Source organism: Dasypus novemcinctus, chromosome 29 (genome assembly GCF_030445035.2).
Source record: "Dasypus novemcinctus isolate mDasNov1 chromosome 29, mDasNov1.1.hap2, whole genome shotgun sequence".
Taxonomy (NCBI): domain Eukaryota; kingdom Metazoa; phylum Chordata; class Mammalia; order Cingulata; family Dasypodidae; genus Dasypus; species Dasypus novemcinctus.
Window position 1 is genome coordinate 29,621,773 of NC_080701.1, and position 22,058 is coordinate 29,643,830.

At 41.0% G+C, this 22,058-nt stretch overlaps 1 protein-coding gene and 1 pseudogene across 1 annotated transcript; one reads left to right on the plus strand and one right to left on the minus strand.

Moving 5' to 3' along the window:
* Positions 1 to 1,889: 1,889 nt before the first annotated feature.
* Positions 1,890 to 6,802, minus strand: LOC131276534 (chromaffin granule amine transporter-like). Its single transcript, XM_058289819.1, has 7 exons — positions 6,793 to 6,802; positions 6,622 to 6,700; positions 5,655 to 5,706; positions 4,039 to 4,100; positions 3,125 to 3,246; positions 2,780 to 2,913; positions 1,890 to 2,003 (listed from the first exon to the last, which is right to left on the minus strand). Exons 1-7 carry the CDS (start codon positions 6,800 to 6,802, stop codon positions 1,890 to 1,892), a joined length of 573 nt encoding a protein of 190 aa, XP_058145802.1.
* Positions 6,803 to 10,705: 3,903 nt separating this feature from the next.
* On the plus strand, positions 10,706 to 13,256 carry LOC131276535 (U3 small nucleolar ribonucleoprotein protein MPP10 pseudogene; annotated as a pseudogene).
* The last annotated feature ends 8,802 nt before the right edge of the window (positions 13,257 to 22,058 follow it).

Genomic DNA, 22,058 nt, shown 5'->3' on the forward strand with positions numbered 1-22,058 from the left:
AAAACTGTCCCCTGACTTCCTTTGTAGTATTTGGTTATGGCTCTTGACAATGGTATTTGAAAGTCTAAATAAATTATATCCACTGTTTCCCCTTTATTCATATGTTGCCTATTACTCAAACAATTTTAACTGGGATGTAAGGGATGAGTTCTTTTAAAAACGTCATCCTATTCTTTTAATATGTTCATTTCTGCAATAAGTCCATCCTTCATTATAAAGCCTGCTCTGCGTGGATGTGAGAATCAGTGATTTATCACTGCCGGTGCTCCCTGCCCCTCCCCAGCCCAACCTATCCCACTCCCACCTTTGTACAAGAGTCCCATTGGCAATTCTTTCATTCTGCATTTGTGGTAGCAGCCCATATGTTTTGGCAGACAATTTTCTAATTTTACTTTTGGGCTCCTTCAGAATATGAGACAAACTAACTACATGATGATATAAGCACATGTGGTTTTGTTATTTAAGTCTGGTTAATCCAACCCTCTAAAACACATTCATAAATCAGGGAATAATGGATAATCAGTGATAAGGATCCACTGAGGGGTTCAGGTTAAATGTGTTCTGGTAATTAAAGGTTTGCGCTGAGCCCACCAAACTCCTGCATAGGAGTGCAAGAATCAGAGCCTGGTCTCATTCCAGAGTAAAATCTGATCTCCCTATTCTGATATACAGGATTCCCGCCCCCCTCCACACATAACTTGGCCCTGTAGGGCTCTCCATTTCTGCCCCAGCTCTGTCTCCCCATTGTTCCACACGCAGACTCTGAGCATTCCTGCCTCATTTTATTGGAACACAAAGTCTATTCTAATTTGCACTATGACAAAATTTTACAATTATCATATTTTCCCGAATTCATGGGAAGCTGCTTAAAGGTGGGGACCATGTCTCCCATCTCTTTGAAATCCCATCACCCCATACAGCACTTAGGTTAATAACTATTTCAAAAAGGTGATAAAATGTCATAATATTTATCATACCTACTTATGTGCCCACACACTCTCATTTGCTCTAAAAGGGCATTTGGTTTCCCATGTCTGAATTAGGTAATAGATTATTCATTAAAAAGTGTGAACCATGCGTCATTATAACCCTCATATTATGAAATCCACAGTTGGGATTTCAGGTCAGTTGGTTTCTACTTGTTTCATGAAATCTGGGGGTTAAAAGACTGTTTTCCAGTCCTCCAAATTTTATTTCTAAGAGAATCAGGAAAGGTAGAAACACACAGATGAAATAATAAGAATGTCAGTAACTCAAGCACATGAGAAAGAGGCTCTTTCCTTTTCCATTTGATAATGAAGAAAATAGGAAAACCCCCTTCACCAAGGGCAAAGTCCCCTTAGCAACTGTACATTTCACCAAAAACACACACAAAAAACACTCAGTTTTTGAACACCAGATAAAGTGTTCCCAAACTGGCAATTTGCCAAGAGTATGTTGAGGACACATTCCATTCAGCTGAGAAAACTCAGGGAGGAACTCACCACACCAAGTGATAGAGGACAAACTCTTACAACCTGTTGGGAACACACCAAAGAAAACTAGGACAATGGATCACAGAGGCTTGTTTTGAGGCACACTGTCCTTTGAAGGAGTCACCCCTTGCAGAACCATCAGAGCTCAGGTCTAATCAGCCTCACAGTGGCCTGGGAGAGAGCATCACTCCTGTCCTCCCACAAAGGTAGGCCACTTCCAGCACCCGAATCGGGTTGCCCAGGTGAGGAGAGACGTGAGAAATGGCACTCTTGGTGAGAGGAAAGGCAAGCAGACTCCCAGGGGAGAGGGACATGAAGCTAGCTGAGCAGCCCTTCATGATGGGATTCCAGGGCAAGAGCTGGCTGCTGAAGTCTTAGCCTCAGGTCTACAATACACAGGAACTCTTTTTGATGCTACTGCTCACAGTCAGGCTCCTCCTCGCTGTCCTCCCCCAGGGGAAATTCCTTCGTGGGCTTCTGGGTTGCATATATCCCGGTCTCCATGGGGCAGTCCTGGCTCAGAATTGCCTGCAGCAAGAGAAAGGGAAAGCATGGCGCCTCTTCTACCTGCCTACCACCACCTTCCCCCACAGCTGGAGTAAATCTAGTGTTGCTCAGAAAAGACTCCTGACAGGCATAGGACCCTCTTTCTGCATTCTGTACCTCAAGGGGCGTCCCAAGGTATCCAGGCATATCAACTCTGCTCAGTACAAACTTCTGATATACTTTTAATTGGATCCTAGCTGGGTTAGTACAAGCTAGAGCAAGGATCCTCCCCTATCAGGGTTTCCTATCTTTTTCCTTCCTTTGAGCAATGCCACCTCCATCTCCAAACCATCCAGGCCCTCAGGGTGCTCATGCTGAAGTAAGAGAAAAGTACATTATTAACTAAAAGCACGGGTTGCTGTTCTTTCCATGGGATGTTTTTACTTTAAAAGAGGATGACCTGGTAAGAATAATGCCAGACTCACATGAACAAGTGAATGAATGAAGAAAGGTGCTCAGTGGAATTCTGCCCACTTATGAGGGGGAGGGTGTGATAGTTTGATATTTCACACCTTCCTTGTAACTATAGGATGCCTTGGGTGACCCTTGCCCTTAATTCTTTCCTTCTTTCCTTAAGACCATTCTTAAAAGCCCTGTGTAAGAGAGGAGGTGGTTATCTAGGGAAAGCAAAAAAAGGAGTTAGGCACCATGGCAAAGTGGAAAGACTATCAATAGAGGGAGGCCATATAAGCACAGGACAAAAGGGAATGAGAGCCACAGTGGAGAGTATTTGTTTAGCAGGAGTTAGAGTCCCTTACAAGCTTCTCCTCCTTGGCTGGGGGGTTCTGCAGGTAGTAGCAGAGAGGAGCGTAGACGATGTTGACAACCCCAATGATCACCATGAGCCAGGGGAAGCCGATGGCCCGGACAATGGCACCCCCAGTGGATGGGCCTGTGAAGAGTAAAGCAAATGCACACGTGTTTTTAAGCCTTTTTCACATGGATGATGCAATGCTAGAGCCAGCAAGGTGACTCAGAGGATATCTGGGGTCCAATATCCAGAGCCTCTTGGTCCCACTTCTGACTGGTTAAAAAAAAATAGTAGATAAGGAAGAGTGGGGCACCAGGTCCTGGGTGCTCCCCTCTCTTCCACCCCAACCTACCTACAGCAAAGCCCATGCAGAAAGCTACATCCACAATGGCATAGACACTCCCATACACAGAGGTGTGGCACAGGTCTACCAGGTGTCCCATGATGGGCATCATGGAAGAGTCCACCATACCTGTGGCCAGGACAAAGAGGACACTGTTCGTTACCTCTGTCCTCAGCCCCCTCCCTGCCAGGGATATCCTGACCTCCTCTCCTCCTCTGTTCGGTCTACTCTCTTTGCCTGCTCTACTCCATTTATTTTTGTTTATTTTTCTTAATCGTTAACTTCTTATGTTATGACTGCAGACTCTAAAATTAGAAAGCTATTTCCCTCACTGACTGCCTAAGACAATTGCCCCAATAATTTTTTAACAATCCAATAATTTGTAAATATCCTCTATTATTGAAATGCAAGACTGTTTTCCTTAGGGAATTAGTCTCAATATTTAATGCAAATTCTCTCCCCCTGCTCCATAAATTTCTTCTCTTTTGTTAAACCTCCCCCAAACTTACAATACTAGTCCTCTTCCTCTTTTATTAAAGATCTTTTAATTAAGATACCAGGGTTACATTAACCTGCTTAAGCAATAATCTCCCTTTTATGTAGTGCTCCTCAGTGAAGTCCCAGATCAGCAAAGTGTCTTTCATCAGCCTGTTTGGTTTGTCTCTCTTGTGTTCTCTGCTTTTGTTGGATTAGAGATCCTCAAATTTTCATTCAGTCCCAAGCTCTATTCCATGTTATGCAGTTTGTACTAATAAATTCATCAGGTAGGAATTAGGAGCCCACTCTCACACCCCTACCAGCTGTACTCCTACTCCGTTTGCCTTTCCACCTACCCCCTCTGATGAGAAAAGCAGGAAGGGGGAGACATCTGACCAAACCAACATTCAGAGACTTCTCATTTCCCTAAAGAGCACTTCTTAACTATGGTAAAGCCAAGTCCTGCATTGAGACCAATGAAACCAAATATACTGTGAGCCAGAGGAACCTTCAGGGGGAAAGGTGGATGTGGTCATCAGCAGCAAGTTGGGTCATGGTGAGAACAAATACTCAAAGGGTTTTCACGTGACATGCATCCATTAAACATGTGCACTGTGCCATGTATGCTATATCCTTGGATTCTCACACCTTCCCTGTGAAGAAGAATCTACTTCCATTTTGAAGATTTGAAAACCAGAGTGGTGCTATTTGGATCCAATGCTCTACCCAAAGTTACAGAGCTAATAAGGGGCAAGATGAATTTTGAACCTCAGACTTACCTCCTTATACCATCACAATGGTCCTTTCTGTCATGGACTCTCCCCTTTCTCCACCCCCATCCTGATCCCTACCCAAACACAACGTCTGTCTTCGTTATTCACAGAATGGAGTTGCTTCTGTTTTCAATTGGCAACACATTCCAAATGTCTTATTGAAATCCCAAACTTGGTGGCCATTGGAACAACAAGCCAGAGAACAGAGGCCCATAGCCAATTACCCATAAGCTAGAGGGGGAAAGTGGCACATTAACAAGCTGTGAAACTCATTCTCATCGCTCTCCTGACAAAACTCAGGATGCCTTTCCTTCCCACACTTCCCTTCCTGGGCACCTGCCCTTCCTGCCACCCAACCTTGCCATCCCAGCACATTCTATGCCTATCCTTGGGTGAGTCCTTGCTCTCTTCTGGGTGTCATTCATCCCTCGAAGGCTCAGCACACACTTTAGATATTAGTGGCTCTTAGAAATTTTAGGGGCTACTCCCTCATAGGGGTATTTCTGTTTTATCAAAAATTGGTGAGGATTCACTGTGTACTCCTCATGTGCCAGACACAGGGTTTGTGGTTTATATGGAATAACTCAACAACCTTGTTAGATAGAAATGATTGGAATCCTCTCCACACTGATGAGGCTACTGAACACCATAGAGATTAAGTAATCTGTTCAAAAATACACAAATAGGTAGTGGCAAAACTGGTAGTGAAAGCAGAGCCCTCCCAAACTCCAGATCAGGGCCTCCAGGCTTTCCCGAGTACGGATGCTGGGTCAGGCTCTGTGCTACAAACTTTATAGCTATGTTCACTTACCTCATGCCTCTGAGGCAAGTGTGCTGAGGATCTCCATGCAGGGAGAACAGGAAGTTTAGGGAGCTTAAAGGGGGATCTTGAAAAAGGAAAAGGCTTTCTTTCTTCTCTTACCAATGTTCCAGTGCCAGAGTCTGAAGCACAAATGATGGTTTCCCCGTTGACTTATGGGGCCCTGGCAGGTGGGATGACTAAATGAAGTCTTAAAATGCACTATTTTGCTGGCCTCAGAAATAGATACGAATACACATTACCTCATATGCCCATACATAGAGCTCAGGGTTCTGGCCCCACCTTCCCCACCTACCCTCAAGGGGATGCCAGCTTCAATTGGTGGCAGCTCTCCTGGTGCTAATTCCTACACAAGCAGAAATGGTCTTTCCAATGACCTATGCCAAGTCAATCCTCTGCTCATTTTAAAGTAAAGTGATCTTTAATGTCTGGATCTCTCTCTCACTCAACTAGTCGCTATTATACTTACACAGAGCAAGCTGATCCCTACTACCACCATTCCAACCAGTGAGCACAGCCACCTAGAAGAAAAAAGACATTATTACACCACACCATGCTATGGGGAGAGATCCCTTCCTGCTGCCACCCATCTCCACCAGCACTGGCCTGCCCTACTGCCCCGAAAGCCAGCAACCATTTAGGACCTGAGAAGATGAGTCAGCCCCACAGGTCCAGGTTGTATCCAAAAGAGCTCTTTCCCTGCCCTTTCCTTGCCCTCCTCTCTTCCCTGGCTCATCTGTTCCATAGTAGAGTACATACTGGGATATATTCTTTTCATTTGTTAAAGGAATCAGGTGATTCAGAAAATACATGGCCCATGACAGTAATACCAAAATTTGGATCTTGCTATTTCCCAGTTCAAATGATAACTTTTTGCTATCTCCAACCTATTCATATTTTATTTGGTCTTGAATGTTATCTTCAGTCCTATAAGGATGCCAAATTTCATTCCTTTATGATCTCCTAGCAGTGGTTTTTAGACTTTAAAAAATATTTACACTGAACACCAAAGATAAAAGTAAAGCTGTTCTGATTGTAATGGAGCAACAGAATCTAGACTTATACCTCCAGCCCTCAATTGGAGGCACTTCTGGGGCAACTCTTTAGGGCTCCATGGAATGGTTTGACCATCAGTGCTCCAATATACTCCTTTTTTCATGGCTTTTCCCTGTGGGATTATTTGTATCTCTTCAACCATAGAGCAAACATCTGGAGAGCAAAGGGTGTCCTTCACATAACCACTGCCTCTTCCAAGCAACAAGCTCAGGACCTCCCTTTTTCCATACTGCTCTCACCACTAATCCAACCCCCATCCTCCCTTGTCATGAACTTTCAATCTCAGAGAAGCTGTTCCTCATCCCAGGTGCAAGGGAATCTCCACAGGACTCTCCCTTCTTACATTCCTACCCCCCTTCCCAGCTCTCTAGGCTACATACCGGCCCATCTTGTTGTCCAGCACACCAAAGAGGTTGGTGCCGATGAAGTAGGACAAGCTGGCAGGCAAGAAAGCGAGACCTGTAGAAGGACAAAGATGCCCACTTTAGGACATGTCCCATTTACTCTCATAATCCCTTCCCTCCTAAAAGACAGTGAAGCCCAGCTATTACCTCCAAGCATCCCCAAACCACAACTGTTCAACTGTTTTGTGGTCTGGGATCCTTGTGCAAACCCAGAGCAAATGTAATGAGACTCCACACCTCTCTTTCCCTCAGGGCAGGGCTTTGTTTAGTTTCAGTACATTTAATGTGCTTCCAGCTCCCCACTTCAGACTTCCTGGTCAACGGCCCTAATGAACCATTCTCATGTATAAAATACTGTGAATATCAACATAAAAACATGAGCTTTGGAGGAAGACATTCCTCCTGGGAAGGAAAAGCATCCCTTCCCTGCTATTTATCAGCTCTGTGACCATGAGTAATTTAATAAACCTCTCTGGGCTTTGATTTCCATATCTGGTTTCAAATCGTTGGCTCTGTGACTTTGGACAATTTACATATCCTGAATATTATTTATTTATTCATTCATATATTCAATACTTTTAATGAGATTTTACCATGTGCCAAGTTTGGGCCTAAAAACAGAGGGATAAATAAGATAGACAAAATCCCAGCTCTCATTAACCTTATATTCCAGGGAAGCGAGACAGACAAAAACCAAGCAAACAAATAAATGAAAGAGATAATTTTTAAAAATGGTAAGTTCTATGAAGAAAATTTAATGCTTTGGGTGCTATGATAGTTAGTGACTGGGAAGAAGGGCCCCTTAGGTTTAGGGGTTCAGGAAAGGCCTCTCTGAGGAGGTGACATTCAAGCTGAGATCTGAATGGCCAGAGAAGAGCACTTCAAGCAGGAAAAATAAAATGGAAGCAAAGTTTGATCAATTAGGTGGCTGGAAATCATTTACTGAGATGGCCAAGTCTGGTGGCAGAGGAAGAGCTGTAAGGGAACATGATAAGTTTGAAATGTCTATTAGATAGCCAATGGAGATGGCAGGCAGTTGGATAAAGTCCAGAACTTGAAGGAGAGGCCACAAACGCAAATATAAATTTGGAACTTATTGGTTTACACATGTTTTTTTAAGCCATGAAAGAGGATGGGATGATCCAAGAGCTATCAGGTAGAAAAGTCTAGATATCAAAGGTGTGAGTCTTGGAGGACTCAACCTCTAAAAGTTAGCAACAGAGGAGGAGACAGCAAAGGTGATAAAGTGACTCAGAAGAAGCTGAAAGGGGATGGAATCCAAAAGGCAAGGAGAAGTTCAGCTTTTGATAGGAGCTAGGATGTTTCAATCACAATTGGAGAGAAGCCAGGAGAAAAGGCAGTGAATGAGGGTATTAGTTCAGAAAAGTGGATTCATTTAGTGATGGGGAACTGTGAGTTCCCGTCTCATTGCTTATATTCTCTCAAGAAATAGGAAGAAAAGTCAGTGGCTGAGAATGATGATGGTGAAGGGGTGGGCATGCACAGGAGGTTTGAATGGAAAATAGTGCAACATACTACTTTACTGCAGTTCATTGCTGTTCCTAGATAGTGTATTTTTTATATATTGGCAACCCTGTGTTGAGCAAGTCTATTGGCACCATTTTTCCAATAGCATGTGCTCACTCAGTGACTCTGTGTCACATTTTGGTAATTTTCACACTATTTCAAATTTATTCATTGTTCTTATATCTTTTATGGTGATCTGTGGTCAGCGATCTTTTATGTTACTATTGTAATTGTTTTGGGGCTCTACAAAACTGCACCAATATAAGACAGTGATCAATCAATAAATGTTGTAGCGTTCCGACTGCTCCATGGATGGCTGTTTCCCTGTCTCTCTCCCTTTCCTTGAGTCTCCCTGTTCCCTGAGGCACAAGAATATTAAAATTACGCCAGTCACTAGACCTATAATGGTTCCTAAGTGTTCCTGTGAAAGGAAGAATCACATGTCTCTCCCTTTAAGTCAAAATTCCACAAATGATTCAGCTTAGTGAGAAAGGTACATTGAAAGTCCTGACAGGCCAAAAGCCAGGCCTCTAACACTAAACCGTTAGCCAAGTTGTAAATGCAAAGGCAAAGCTCTTGAAGGTGAACTGTGAGGATATCAATGAAAAAATAACAAGGAAATTAAGGTGATACTCATGAATGATAAGAAAGGGAAGCAACCTTATTGCTGAAATGAAGAAAGTTTTAGTGATCTGAATAGATCAAAGCAGCCACAATATTCGCTTAAGCCAAAGACTAATCCAGAGCAAGGCCCTAAGTGTCTTTAATTCTATGAAGGTGAGAGAGGTGAGGAAGCTGCAGAAGAAAAGTTTGAACATAGCAGGGATTGGTACCTGAAATTTAAGGAAAGAGGCCATCTCCACAACTTCCACATAAAAGTCCAAGGTGAAGCAATAAGTGCTTATGTAGAAACTAAGGCAAGTTATCTGAAAATCTAGCTGTGATAATTGAAGAAGGTGGCTACACTTAACAACAGATTTTCAGTGTAGACTAAACAGCCTTCTATTGGAAGAAGATGCCATTGAGAAGTTTTACAGCTAGAGAGAAGTCAATGCCTGCCTTCCAAAGACAGGCTAACTCTCTTGTTAGGGGCAAAGGCAGCTAGACTTGAAGCTGAAGCCATTGGTTGCTCATATACCATTCCAAAAATCCTAGGGCCCTTAATTATGCTAAATCTACATTGCCTATGCTCTACCAATGGAAAAACAAAGCCTGATTTATTAGATGAGGTCAAACTATCAACATAACAGGAGTTTGGGAAACGTTTATTTCAACTTAAAACTTTGAGGGGTTCAAAACTTCATTGGAAGAATTAACTACAGATGTGATGGAAATAGCAAGAGAACAGAATTAGAAGTAGAACCTGAAGATATGATTGCAATCTCATAATAAAACTACTGGATGAGGAGTTGCTTCTTATGGATGATCAAAGACAGTGGCTTCTTGTGATGGAATCTACTCCTGGTGAAGATGCTGTGAATATTATTGAAATGACAACAAAGGATTTAGAATATTACATAAACTTAGTTGATAAAGCAGCAGCAGGGTGTGAAAGGATCAGCTCCCATTTGGAAAAAATTCTACTGTGGGTAAAATGCTATCAAACAGCATCGTATACTACAGAGAAATCTTTTGTGGAAGGAAGAGCCCATCAATGCAGCAAACTTCATTGTTGTCTTATTTTAAGAAATTGCCACAGATCAGAGAGACACAGACTTCACTTCTCTCCCAGAAAAATAGCTAGAGGACAGTCAGAATGGAATGGAAAAAAAGTGTTCTACTGTTTAGGGCACCAGGGGAAGGCAGGACACCACCCAGAAGTGAGAGGAGCAAAGGAAAAGAATCGCATTGAGAAACCTCTGTGAGTAAAATCTGCAGCTGCAGCTGCTGGCACCCATCCCCTGACTCTCAAAGCAGACACCTTTGAATTCTCCAGCACTTGGTCAGTGCCTATGGACACAAAGGGCCACAGGGGTCCACCTCCCTAGGAAAGGAGAGAGCGAGGGATGCAGCCTAAGTCTGATTCTGCTTTTGGCCAATAAATTTGGGCTGCTGTGTCCCATGAGACCTTCCATGTTGGGTGGGGGGGCGCCATTGTTTGCCCTGCGCGCCAGCACCAGATGAAGGAGATCCAACTCTCTCAAACACCCTCTTCACTGACTGGGACTTGTTATTGAGGACACAGAGAGGAGTGGAACTATTTCCTATCTGGAAGAAGGGAACGGGCTGTCAGCCAAGTTTGGAGAACAGACTCTGGGAAAGTTTTGATTTGTGAATCTGTGAATAGCCCTGAGGCACAATCCTTTGTCAGGTTGCTCTGGTCTGGTTGCAGCAAACACATTCTGACCAGGGTTTGAACTGAGAGGTCTGATAAAGAGCACCATCTCCTGGCAGACCAAGGAAGTATATGGGAGGAAATTGAAAGTAAATAAAAGCAAATCCTTTGTCCCCAGGCTCTGGCTTCCGCAGGGAACATCTTTGCGCCCTTTCTGGGCATTTCTCTTCCATTGTATTTGGCTCGGAGTGGATGACAATGGCCCCACCTATCTGGCATCAATGGACTGTGGAGTAGCATCTGAACAAGGTCAGGAAAGCCGCTAGCCAGCCTGTGTGATTCCTCATGATTCAAGATGGATTGACATCAAATTTCACTTCTTTAGCAATAGTATCTTATAGCTTTCATAAAATACTAGAGAAAAATGATGGGATTCATGAGAATCATTTAAAAAAACTAGTAATAGACGATTTTGATGATGAAAAGATTTGGCAAAAACTGGATTTCAATGCAAACCAGTTTTGCTGTGCTTCTAGGATACAGCTAATGAAACTGCTGAAGAAGAAGACATTAGTCTTCTCCCAGAGAATGAAGAGGAGTGGAAGAGGATGGCTCAGAGATGGAAGCTGAAGGCTAAGAGGTACAGGACTTGGAGGATAGAGAAGAAGTGTTAGAACTTGAATGTGATGATCTTAAAGGGGATGAGAGAGCTAAAAACTCAAGCAGATCTGATCTGAGGATAAGGCTCATGTAGCAGTTTGATATTATTGATGAATTCCAAAAAGATATATTGGATTATGTATGTAAACTGATCTTTTCCTCTGGGCATATTAGATTATATTGGATTCATAGCTTTACTTGATTAAATAATTATGTAAACTTCTTGTGCCAGTAGGGTGTTGAGGCCCCACCCTTTGGTGGGTGGGGACTAACACATAAAAGGCATGGCAAAGGACAGAGTTAAGGGCTTTTAATGTTGGAGTTTCGATGTTCGAGTTTGATGCTGATGCTGGAGACCCAGGGAGAGACAAAGCCACTGACCTGATAGTCTACAGCTTACCTTGTGGAAAAAACAGAGGCGCTTAACCCAGAGGAACCCAGGAAGGCTGAATCCTCACAGATGTTGGCAGGCGTCTTGCTGCAACATGTGAAAATAGACTTTGGTGAGGGAAGTAACTTATGCTTATGACCTGGTATCTCTAAGCTCCTACCGGAAGTAAACACCCTTTATAAAAACCAACCAATTTCTGGTATTTTGCATGAGCACCCCTTTGGCTGACTAATACAGTTGACTTTTCAGTGATGAGGATTCTGACCATGACTTTGATATCAGCAAACCAGAACAGCAGAGCAAGATGCAAAACAAAGTGCCTGGGAAACCAAGAGAAAAGTCCAGAGCAGAGGATAAGTTCTTCGAACTATCTGAATTGGAGACCTTTTTAGAAAAAGTAGAAAAAGAATAAGAGAAAAAAGGTGGCAATGAGGAAGAAGATGTAATTTTTTTTGAAGATATTGCTTCAGATGAAGATGAGGGAGAACTGTTTGGAAAATTGAAAACTTGAGTTAATTAAAAGTTGCAGACACTTGAAATACATAGATTTATTTGATTTGCTTGAAAGCAATGAAGACATAGCAGGTAATTATGATGAGAAGGGTTAAAATGAAGAAAGGAAAAAAAATTGCTGAAGAAGATGAAGAAGGCATCCCTGAATCAGATGAAGATGATGTCTTTGAAGAAAGTGAAGGCAGTAAGAAACATAAAGGAGGTTAGAAGCGAATGACCTTTGCTTTGCCAGGTGATGAAGATGGAGAAACTAAAGATGGAAATACCTTAAATGTAAAGAGTGATTCTGATGTAGTTAAATCATCTCTTGAAAAAAGGCAAGAAAAAATGAATGTCCAAACTGTATCTTTCGAAAAAGACTTGTTGGAAAAAAACAATAAAAAACGTTGGCAGCTTCAAGAAGGGACAGCCCAAAAGAGAGCAGAAAATAGCCTCTTAGAAGAGTCCCTACACTTTGATCATGCAGTCCAGATGGCACCCATGATCACAGAGGAAAGTACCCTTCAACTGGAAGATATCATTCAGTAGAGGATAAGAGATCAGGCTTGAGATGATGTCATCCATTAAAAAAAAAACCTAAGGAGGATGAAAATGAATATAAAAAGCATCTGACATTAGATCATGAGAAAAGTAAATTGAGCCTTGCTAAAATATATGAACAGGAATATGTCAAAATCAACCAGCAAAAATGGAGGAAGAAAAACTAGATTGTGTAGATATTCAAGAGATGATGGATTCACTCTTAAAATTGTATGCCCTATAAAACTTCCATTTCATACCTAAACCTCCTGTACCAGAGATTAAAGCTGTATCAAATCTGCTAGCCACAACCGGGAGGAAGTGACTCCAGGGAGTACTAGTGACACAGCTCTCCTGGCCATAGAGGAAATTAAGGGGAAAAAAAGTTTGAGGTATAAAAACAGAGAATAAGGCTACCGACAATAAGCGAGAACAAAGGAAAGAGAAATATCAAAAGTATATGACAATAAAGAAGGAGAAGCAGAGAAACCTGCTACAGAAGAGTAATCCAGATGAGGCAGGGAAGTACAGCAAAGCAGTCACTTCAGAGATATTAAAACAGCTGACCAAGCAGGCAAAGCCTCCTTGTTAAGGGATGAAGGTAAAAACAAGACCTTAAAGACATCTCAAGCATTCTTTTCTAAACACAAGATCAAGTGAAAATGCAAAGAATATAGAAAAGAAGAAGAAAAGACAGGATCTTTCTTTCATAAATTAAAGTTGTAGTATATTTTGTACATAATATAAATATTAATGGGTAATCTTATATTCTTTGATAGGTCTGCTTAAATTAAAATGTTTGAGAACTGAAAAAAAAAGTTAATAAATAAAAATGGCCTTTTGGGGCCTATACAAACTCTTTCCCCAGGTCTGTGGAAGAAGATCTGCAACCCATAACTGGGTCCATGTCCCAGATTCAAGCAACTAAACAGGGATAATGCTAAGGAGCTAGAACAGATTGAAGCAAGAATCAAAGAACGGCAGTAACGTACAGCCTCCCACCACTAAATCCCTACATAAGAGAGAAAAGAGAAAAATTGAGCATCAGAATAAACTCATCAACATATCAGATGCCTGGACAGCAGCAAAAAAATTACAAGCCATACTAAGAAAATGGAAGATATGGCCCAAGCAAAGGTAAATATCAAAGCCCCAGATGAGGCACAGAATTTGAGAAAAATAATCAAAGACGTTCATACAAATCTCCTAAATCAAATCAACAAGTTGAAAAAAAAAACATGGCTAAAGTGATAAAGGACATCAAGAGAACACTAGGAGAGCACAAAGAGGAATTTGAAAACTTGAAGAGAAAAGTGAAATTAAAGACACAATAGGTGAGATCAAAAACACATTATAGAGAGGATGTAGAATTTTTCCAAGTCAACACGTATACTATATCTAACCTTTAAACCCATCGCTATATCCCATTTTGCTAGTAAGAGATCCAGACATTATATTGGGGCTTCAATATTCAGGAAGTTCTCGATCCCAGAGTGGTCCAACAATGGCAGCGGAGGAATACTGGTATAGGATAGTATTGACAGGGGATATATGGCTGACAGGGAGCTATACAGGGCATATGTCCAGGGTGCATGGTAATGTTTGGATATACTCATAGTGGCAACAATTAAAAACTACAGCTGGGGGGTACTGGGTCCCTGGCCGGGGGTGCTGTGCCCTGGTCCCTAGGGGAGAAGTGGCAGTCCCCCAAGTGCAGCAGCAAGGACCGAGAAGGAATGAGGGTCTAACAGTGAGCCCCTGAAACTAATAACTATGCTTGTGAGCCTATACACCTGAAATAAGAACAAGGCCTAGAGCAGCACTGTGCCTGGGAATTTCCTCCTGACAGCTTTCATGTTCCTCAAATGTGGCCAGTCTCGAAGCCTAACTCAGCATCTAAATGCAATGCCTTCCCCCCAGCGTGGGACATGACACCCGGTGGTGAGCCTCCCTGGCACCGAGGGATCACTATCAACTAACAACTGATAATGCAACTGGAAAATGGCCTTGAATTGAAGGTTCGATGCGGATCAGTAGAATATCCCTGTCTACATAGAATAATATGACTTTAAAATGCTGTTTGACCTAATGTAATGGGGAAATAGAAAGGAGAAATGAGTTTATATGGCTATGAGTCTCTAAAAAAAAAAAAAGAGTCTGGAGGCTGTCGGAAGGATTGCCCTTATGCACAACTGAGCAGAGTCTAAGAGACAGATAAAGTAGATACAATCCCCAAGTATTGGTTCCTTTGAGGGCTAAAGGGACCCACGGGTTCTATGGTCATGGCAGATAGGGTTCACTGCCATGTCAGATGGTCCTTCTTTGGAGCTGGTGTTTCTGTGTGATGAAACTGGACCCAGAGGGGATCTCTTTTCATAAGACTATCATGCTAATTTACTGGAATTGTAGTTGGTATTGGGGTTTAAGATATATTTAGGGGATTGAATCTTTTTACTGACTATATGATAGCCAGGCCCTGAGCCTCCACAGACTCCAGCTCCTACAATCTGATTTATTGGACTCACCTCACTCAGCTAAGATGGAGTTGAAGAAGGACAACCACCACACCATGGAACCTAGAGTGCCTACAACTGAAAGCAGGAGGATTGCATTCAGTAACCATGTGGAATCTGAGCCCCCTCTTGACATAGAGGTGCAACGGACACAACCAATCCAAGGTCCACATAGAAGAGGTGGCATTGGAGTGGGAAAAGTGGACATGGTGGCTGATGGGTATGGGGAATGGCAGGAAGAGATGAGATGTGGACGTGCCTTTGGGACTTGGAGTTGCCCTGGATGGTGTTACAGGGGCAATCACCGGACATTGCAAATCCTCCCAGGGCCCACTGGATGGAATGGGGGAGAGTGTGGGCCATGATGTGGACCAATGACCATGAGGTGCAGAGATACCCAGAGATGTACTTACCAAATGCAATGGATGTGTCATGATGATGGGAGTGAGTGTTGCTGGGGGGGGGAGGGGGGAGGTGGGGGTGGTGGGGTTGAATGGGACCTCATATTTTTTTAATGTAATATTTTTACAAAATCAATTTTAAAAACCACATTATAGAGGCATACAACAGCAGACTCAAAATGATAGAAGCAAGAACAAGTGATGCAGAATGCAGAACAGCTGAAATTGAAGAGACAGAAAAATGGAGAGAGAAAAGAATTTTAAAAAATGAGCAGGGCTCAGGGAGTTGAATAATTACATGAAGTATAACAACACACATGCCAGGGGAATCCAGACAGAGAAGAAAAGGGAAATGGGGCAGAAAAAGTATTTGGGGAAGTAATGGCCAAAAATTTCCCAACTCTCATGAATATAATGAATTTACATGTCCAATAAGTACAATGTAACCCAACCGAATAAATCTGAATAGACCTACTCCAAGATACATACTACTCACTATGTCAAATGCCAAAGATAAACAGAAAACTCTAAGATAAGCAAGGGAGAAGCAAACCATCACATTTAAGGGATGCCCAATAAGACTTAGTGTGAATTTGTCATCAGAAACCATGGAGGCAAGAAGACAGTAGTGTGATGTCAATAGGAGAGTGAAAGGGAAAATTGTCCAGCTGAGAATTCTTTATCCACCAAAATTGCCCTTCACATATGAAGGCGAGTTTAAAATATACACAAATAAATCGAAATTGGGAAGCAGATGTGGGTCAAGCAGTTGGACACCCACATACCACATGGGAGGTCCTGGGTTCAGTTCCCAGTGCATCCTAAAGAAGACAAGCAAGACAGCAAGCTGACGCTGGCACAGCAAACTGACACAACAAGATGATGCAGTGAGATGATGCACCAAAGAGACACACTGAGGAAACACAATGAGAGAAACAACAAGCAAGGAGTGGAGGTGGCTAAAGTGATTCGGTGTTGGGAAGTGTAGGGTTCAGTTTCTGCTACCTCCTAAAAAAGAATATGAACAGGAGCAGACGGCTGGTGCAAACAATGGGGGTGGGGGGAGGAGATGCAGAGAAACAAATCTTTTTTAAAAGAGAAACTAAGAGAGTTCATAAAAAAGAATCCAGCTTTGCAGGAAGAATTAAAGGGAGGCTTACAGCCAGAAAGAAAAAGACAGGAGAGAGAGGCTAGGAGGAGAGTGTAGAAGGGAAGTCTTTCAGAAAGGATAATCAACAGAATAAAAGGACAGACAAAAATAAGTTCTGACATATGAAAATAAAAGAATAAAATGGTGAAGCATATAATTTATTTACAGTAATATCATTGACTATGAATGGATTAAAATCCCCAGTCAAAGTATGTAGACTGACATAGTGAATAAACTTTTTTAAAATTAAAAAAAAAAGAGTCCATTCATATGTGACTACAAAAAACTCACTTTAGACCCAAAGATACAAACCAGCTCAAAGTAAAATGTTGGGAAAAGATATTCCACACAAACAGTAAGAAAAAAACAGCAGGGGTATCTATACTAATATAAGACAAAACTGAATTTAAATGCAAAAAAGTTAAAAGAGATGCAAAGAACATTATATATTAATAAAAGGGACAATCCAGCAGGAAGAAGGAGCAGTCATAAATATCTATGCACTTAACCAGGATGCCCCAAAATACATGAGGCAAACTCTGGCAAAACGGAAGGGAGAAATACTTGACATCTCTACAATAATAGTTGGAGACTTCAACACACCACTTACTTCATCAGATAGAACAACTAGACAGAAGATCAACAAGGAAACAGAGAATTGAACAGTATTATAAATATCTCCGAAGAACTGAGAGCAGTGACATGAACAGGCATATGCACACTGATATTCATAGGGGTATTATTCACAATAGCTAAAAGATGGAAACACCATAGGTATCTATGAATTGAAGAATGGATAATCAAATTGTAGAATATATGAACAATGGAATATTATGCAGCTGTAAGAAGAAATGAAGTTGTGAAGCATATGACAACATGGATGAACCTGGAGGACAATATGTTAAGGGAAGGAAGACAAACACAAAAGGGCAAATACTGTATCTTGCACTATTATGGACTAAATATATTATGTAAACTCATGGAGTTAACTAGAGTACAGGTCACCAGAAAATATAATGAGGTTAGAGAATGGAAAGTTGAGGGTTAATCTGTACAGACCTGGTAAAAAGACTGCTCATAAATCTTTAGGAATGAATAGAAATGGTGAGAGCACATCATAGCATTTGTATCTAGCAGTACTACTATATGGGTCTGACTGTGGTTGAAAGGGAAAGTCTAAGGTCATGTTATGGGACCATATAGCATAGCAAAACATCATGTGAAATATGAGTATGGGTAACATTGCATATACACGACTGTTTTTCTTTGGAACTGAACAAATGTACGTTGATGTTACAAGACATTAATGTCAGGCAAAAATACCACCAAAGCAAAATATAGATAGTAGTATGAAGTAATATTCTCATAATCTGACATTTAGAGTAAAAGAAAAAATGAAATATACTAATTGAAGGTAACTACAGCAAAGGTACTGCATATTGTTTGACTCTTGATACAAAATATAAATGCAAATAAATTAGAGACAGAAATGGAATAGGAGCTAAGTATGGCAGGGGAAGCATAGAGAGATTAAGAAGTGATTACTAAGGTGTAGAGTTTAAGTGTCTGTTTATTATTATTGTTGTTGTTGTTGTTGTTGTTTTATTACTATTATTAAAACAGTGAAAATGCTCTAATAATGATTGAAGTGATGAATGCAAAACTATGTGATTATGCCTAATACCATTGATTGTACACTTTGGATTGATTGTATCCTTTATTAATATGTATCATTTAAATTGATTTAAAAAAAGAAATGGCCACAGCCACCCCAACCCTCTTTAGCCACCAGCCCAATCAGTCAGCAGTCATCAACATCACGGCAAGACGTTCCACCAGCAAAAAGATTATGACTTGCTGAAGGCTCATACAATGGTTAGCATTTTCTAGCAATAAGGTATTTGTTTTTTTAGGAGGTACCAGAGATTGAACCCAGGACTTCATATATGGGAAGCAGGTACTCAACCACTTGAGCTATATCTTCTCCCAATAAAATATTTTTCAATTAAGGGATATACATTTTTCAGATATAATGATATTACATACTTAGTAGATAATAGTATAGCATAAACATAACTTTTATATGCACTGGGAAACAAAAAAAATCATGTGGCTGCTCTATTGCAATATTCACTTTGTTGTGGTCATCTAAAATTGGACCTGCAATCCCTCCAAGCTATGCCTGCAGTCATTTTGGGAAGTGGGAAGGAGAACATAACCAGGGATGCACAGAAAGATCATCAAACAGCACGAAAACCCACTTTAGATTTGTGGCCATAAATTTAAAGTGAGACTCACAGCCTGGCTGTGTTTTCTTTAGCTCTATTCAGCTACTCAGGTGCATGTAAGTAATACACAACATAGAAGTCTGGAAACATGTTTTAGTAATATGCTCTTTAGAAAAAAGCAAACAAAAGACATTTTGAAGTTGTCACAGTAACACTTTATTTGGGTGGCCCTTATTTTCTCTTAGAATCTGCTACTGGAAGAACCTCAAAAAAACTTCAAATCATTCTTCTATCCTGTGGACAAAACACCATGTTGAAATATTTACCTTTCCTGTTTTATTTTTAGTGTTAACTCATCCATCCATGCAAATGTAAATGAACTTTAGAAAGCAAAACTTAGCAAATAGGAGAGATGTTGGTACTGTGGGCCAAAAAAAAAGGCAAACGAAATTCTAGATGGTACCACTAAATAAATGGAATTAGAATCAGTTACCAATTGAGTTGAATAAGAGTTTACAGTCCATTCAGCCCAGTATTTCTCATTGTTTTCAGTCCATATTCCCTTTGACCAAAATAAAGATTTCATAACCTGCTTCTGTATTAATTGAAATTCAAAATAAATGTTTCTATTCAAAATAAATTTAAAAAATCAAAGCACTAGGACAAGTTCTACTTTGTTTTCAAATTTCATATCACCTCCTCACCTATTCTTTTAAAGATTTATTTACTTTAATATAATCTTTATTTACTCCCCCTGCCCCCAAGATGGTTCTCTCATCGGTCTGCTTGTCTTTTCCAGGAGGCACTGGGAGCCAAACCCAGGACCTCCCACAATGGAGGGCAGTGCCCAATGGCCTGAGCCACATCCACTTCCTGTGGGCTGTGGCATTTAGATATCTAACTTGTTACAGTAGGTGCAGGTGTCTGGTCGTGTTCTTTAGGAGGCACTGGGACTTGAACCCAGGACCTGATGTGGTAGGCAAGCACCCGACTGGTTGAGCCACATCCACTCCCCTACGCACCTTTTTTGGTATGCTTCTCAGAATAGCAAAATTCTTAAACCAGCTATACCTTAGTATAGTTGAGGAAACCAGCCATGAGAAGGAAAGTGACTCAGTGAGCAGTGTGGCCTAATAGAGACCTGAATCAGGAAATCAGACACTTCAATTCCAATAATGATATTCCCTTTAGCCTCTATGATCTTATAAAGGCCTTCGTTTTCTCATCCACAAAATGGATTTTTGCTTCTTTCTGGGAGAATTCATGAAGATCAAAATAGATAATGCGTATGAAAGTTGTTTGGGGAAAGATAACACTATATGCATATGGTATGAGGGATACTTACTTTTCTGTAATGGAAAAAAACCTGAAAAATTATGGTTATTGCTCCAATCAAGGGGTTACCAATACATTCAGTTCTGCAGTTTATTTCTCAGTTTTCTAGGGTGCACTTGATTTGCTTTCTAAGGCAGCCAGCTGTTCTGAAGCCCACAAACTCACCACATTCTTTTCTCTTAGTTCTCCTAAAATTCCCACTATGAGACAGAGAAGTTTCACCAAGAAGAAAGTCCTGTCGTGAAAACTCCCGATGGCCAAGTCTGGGATGACTAGAATCCATGCAATGAAATAAGAATCCATTGTGAGATTGAAATAATACCTATAAATGCTTAGCACAGTCATTAGCCCATGGAAAGTGCCTAATAAGTGCTCGCCATTGTCATTGTGCTTTCATGGTCATCATCTTGGTTGTTACTAACTGGTAAAGTCCAGGGGTATTCTGGCTACACACATACACTCCACTTGGAAATTTAGACATCTGCACACATCTTTTCCCCAGTTAGAGACTTCTCTATCAGGTTTAACCTTACCAAACTCCACCACAGTTAGGAAACTGAAAATAGGATTTATTTAATCAAATGCCTTTTCTGTCAATCAAAATAAACAGGTGTTTTTCCTGCTTCAATTCATTAATGTGGTGCATTACATTAATTGATTTTCTTACATTGAACCACCCTTGCATACCTGGGATAAAACCCACTTGATTGATCATATTGTATAATTTTTTAATGTGCTGTTGGATTTGAGTTGCAAATATTTTATTGAGGATTTTTGCATCTGCATTTAAAAGAGAAAGAGGTCTGTAATTTTCTTGTGGTATCTTTATCTGGCTTTGGTGTTTGGCATTTATGTTGGCTTCATAAACTGAATTAGGTAGTGTTCCTTCCTCTTCAATTTTTTTGGAATGGTTTGAGTAGGTTTGGTGTTAATTCTTATGGAATGATTGGTATAATTCACCTGGGAAGCTCTCTAGTCTTGAGGTTTTCCTTGTTGAAAGTTTTTTAAAATTTTATTTTAAAGTATTTTTATTGCTATATTTCATATAATTTCAAATTACAATAAAATGTGATAAGCAGAGAATTATAATACAGGGAAAATCACTTACAAAATTAAGATATAGGGAAACAAAGTCTTGAAAATTAGAGTTAGATCCTTTCAATGTGAGTACAAGTAGTCTCTTAAACTTAAAAGGAATTTTTCCAATGCTGACAGAGAATTCAGATGCCTTTGAAGAGAAAGTAAGGGCCACTTTTCTGGTGTTTTCCTGAGATGGGATAGTTCATTTCAAAGAGGAATTGACCATGGAGTATCTTTATTCTGTATTCCGGATGGAAAGATGGAGGAACTCCAGCCCATGTCAATCGTCCACTGGCCTCAGTGACACTCAGATGGAGTCAGAGTGGCTGAAAGTCCTCGGACGCTTTGGAGGCCTGAAGGGAAAGAAAGGGACAGCACTGTTTACACCACTAGCCTACTCTAAGGGAAGGGGCCATCACAGAGTTGATGGGGGCCACACCCTAGGTTTGAAAACCTACCTTCTTCTGTGGTTGATGTCATGACCTCATCAAATCTCTCCAGTGCCTTTAGCATCTTCTCCATTTCCTCTTCTTGTTGGAAGTGTTTGGATCTCTCCTCCTGTAGTTCACGTACCAACAAAGTTAACTCTCCATTCAGCATCGCGTTCATCCTCTTTGCCTTCCTGTAGGCGTCCACAAGGCTGGGGAGCCTTAAAGTCTCTTTCTCGAGCCTAGCATCTTCTAGGGACGTCTCAGCCTCTTTATATACATTGACGGTAGCACTAATCTTGTCAAGGAGCTGACATTTTTCTTCAGTTAGTGCAGCCAGGATGTCTGCAAGCTGGTTTTCACGGCTTATATAAAGCCGCCTTTCCACAGACC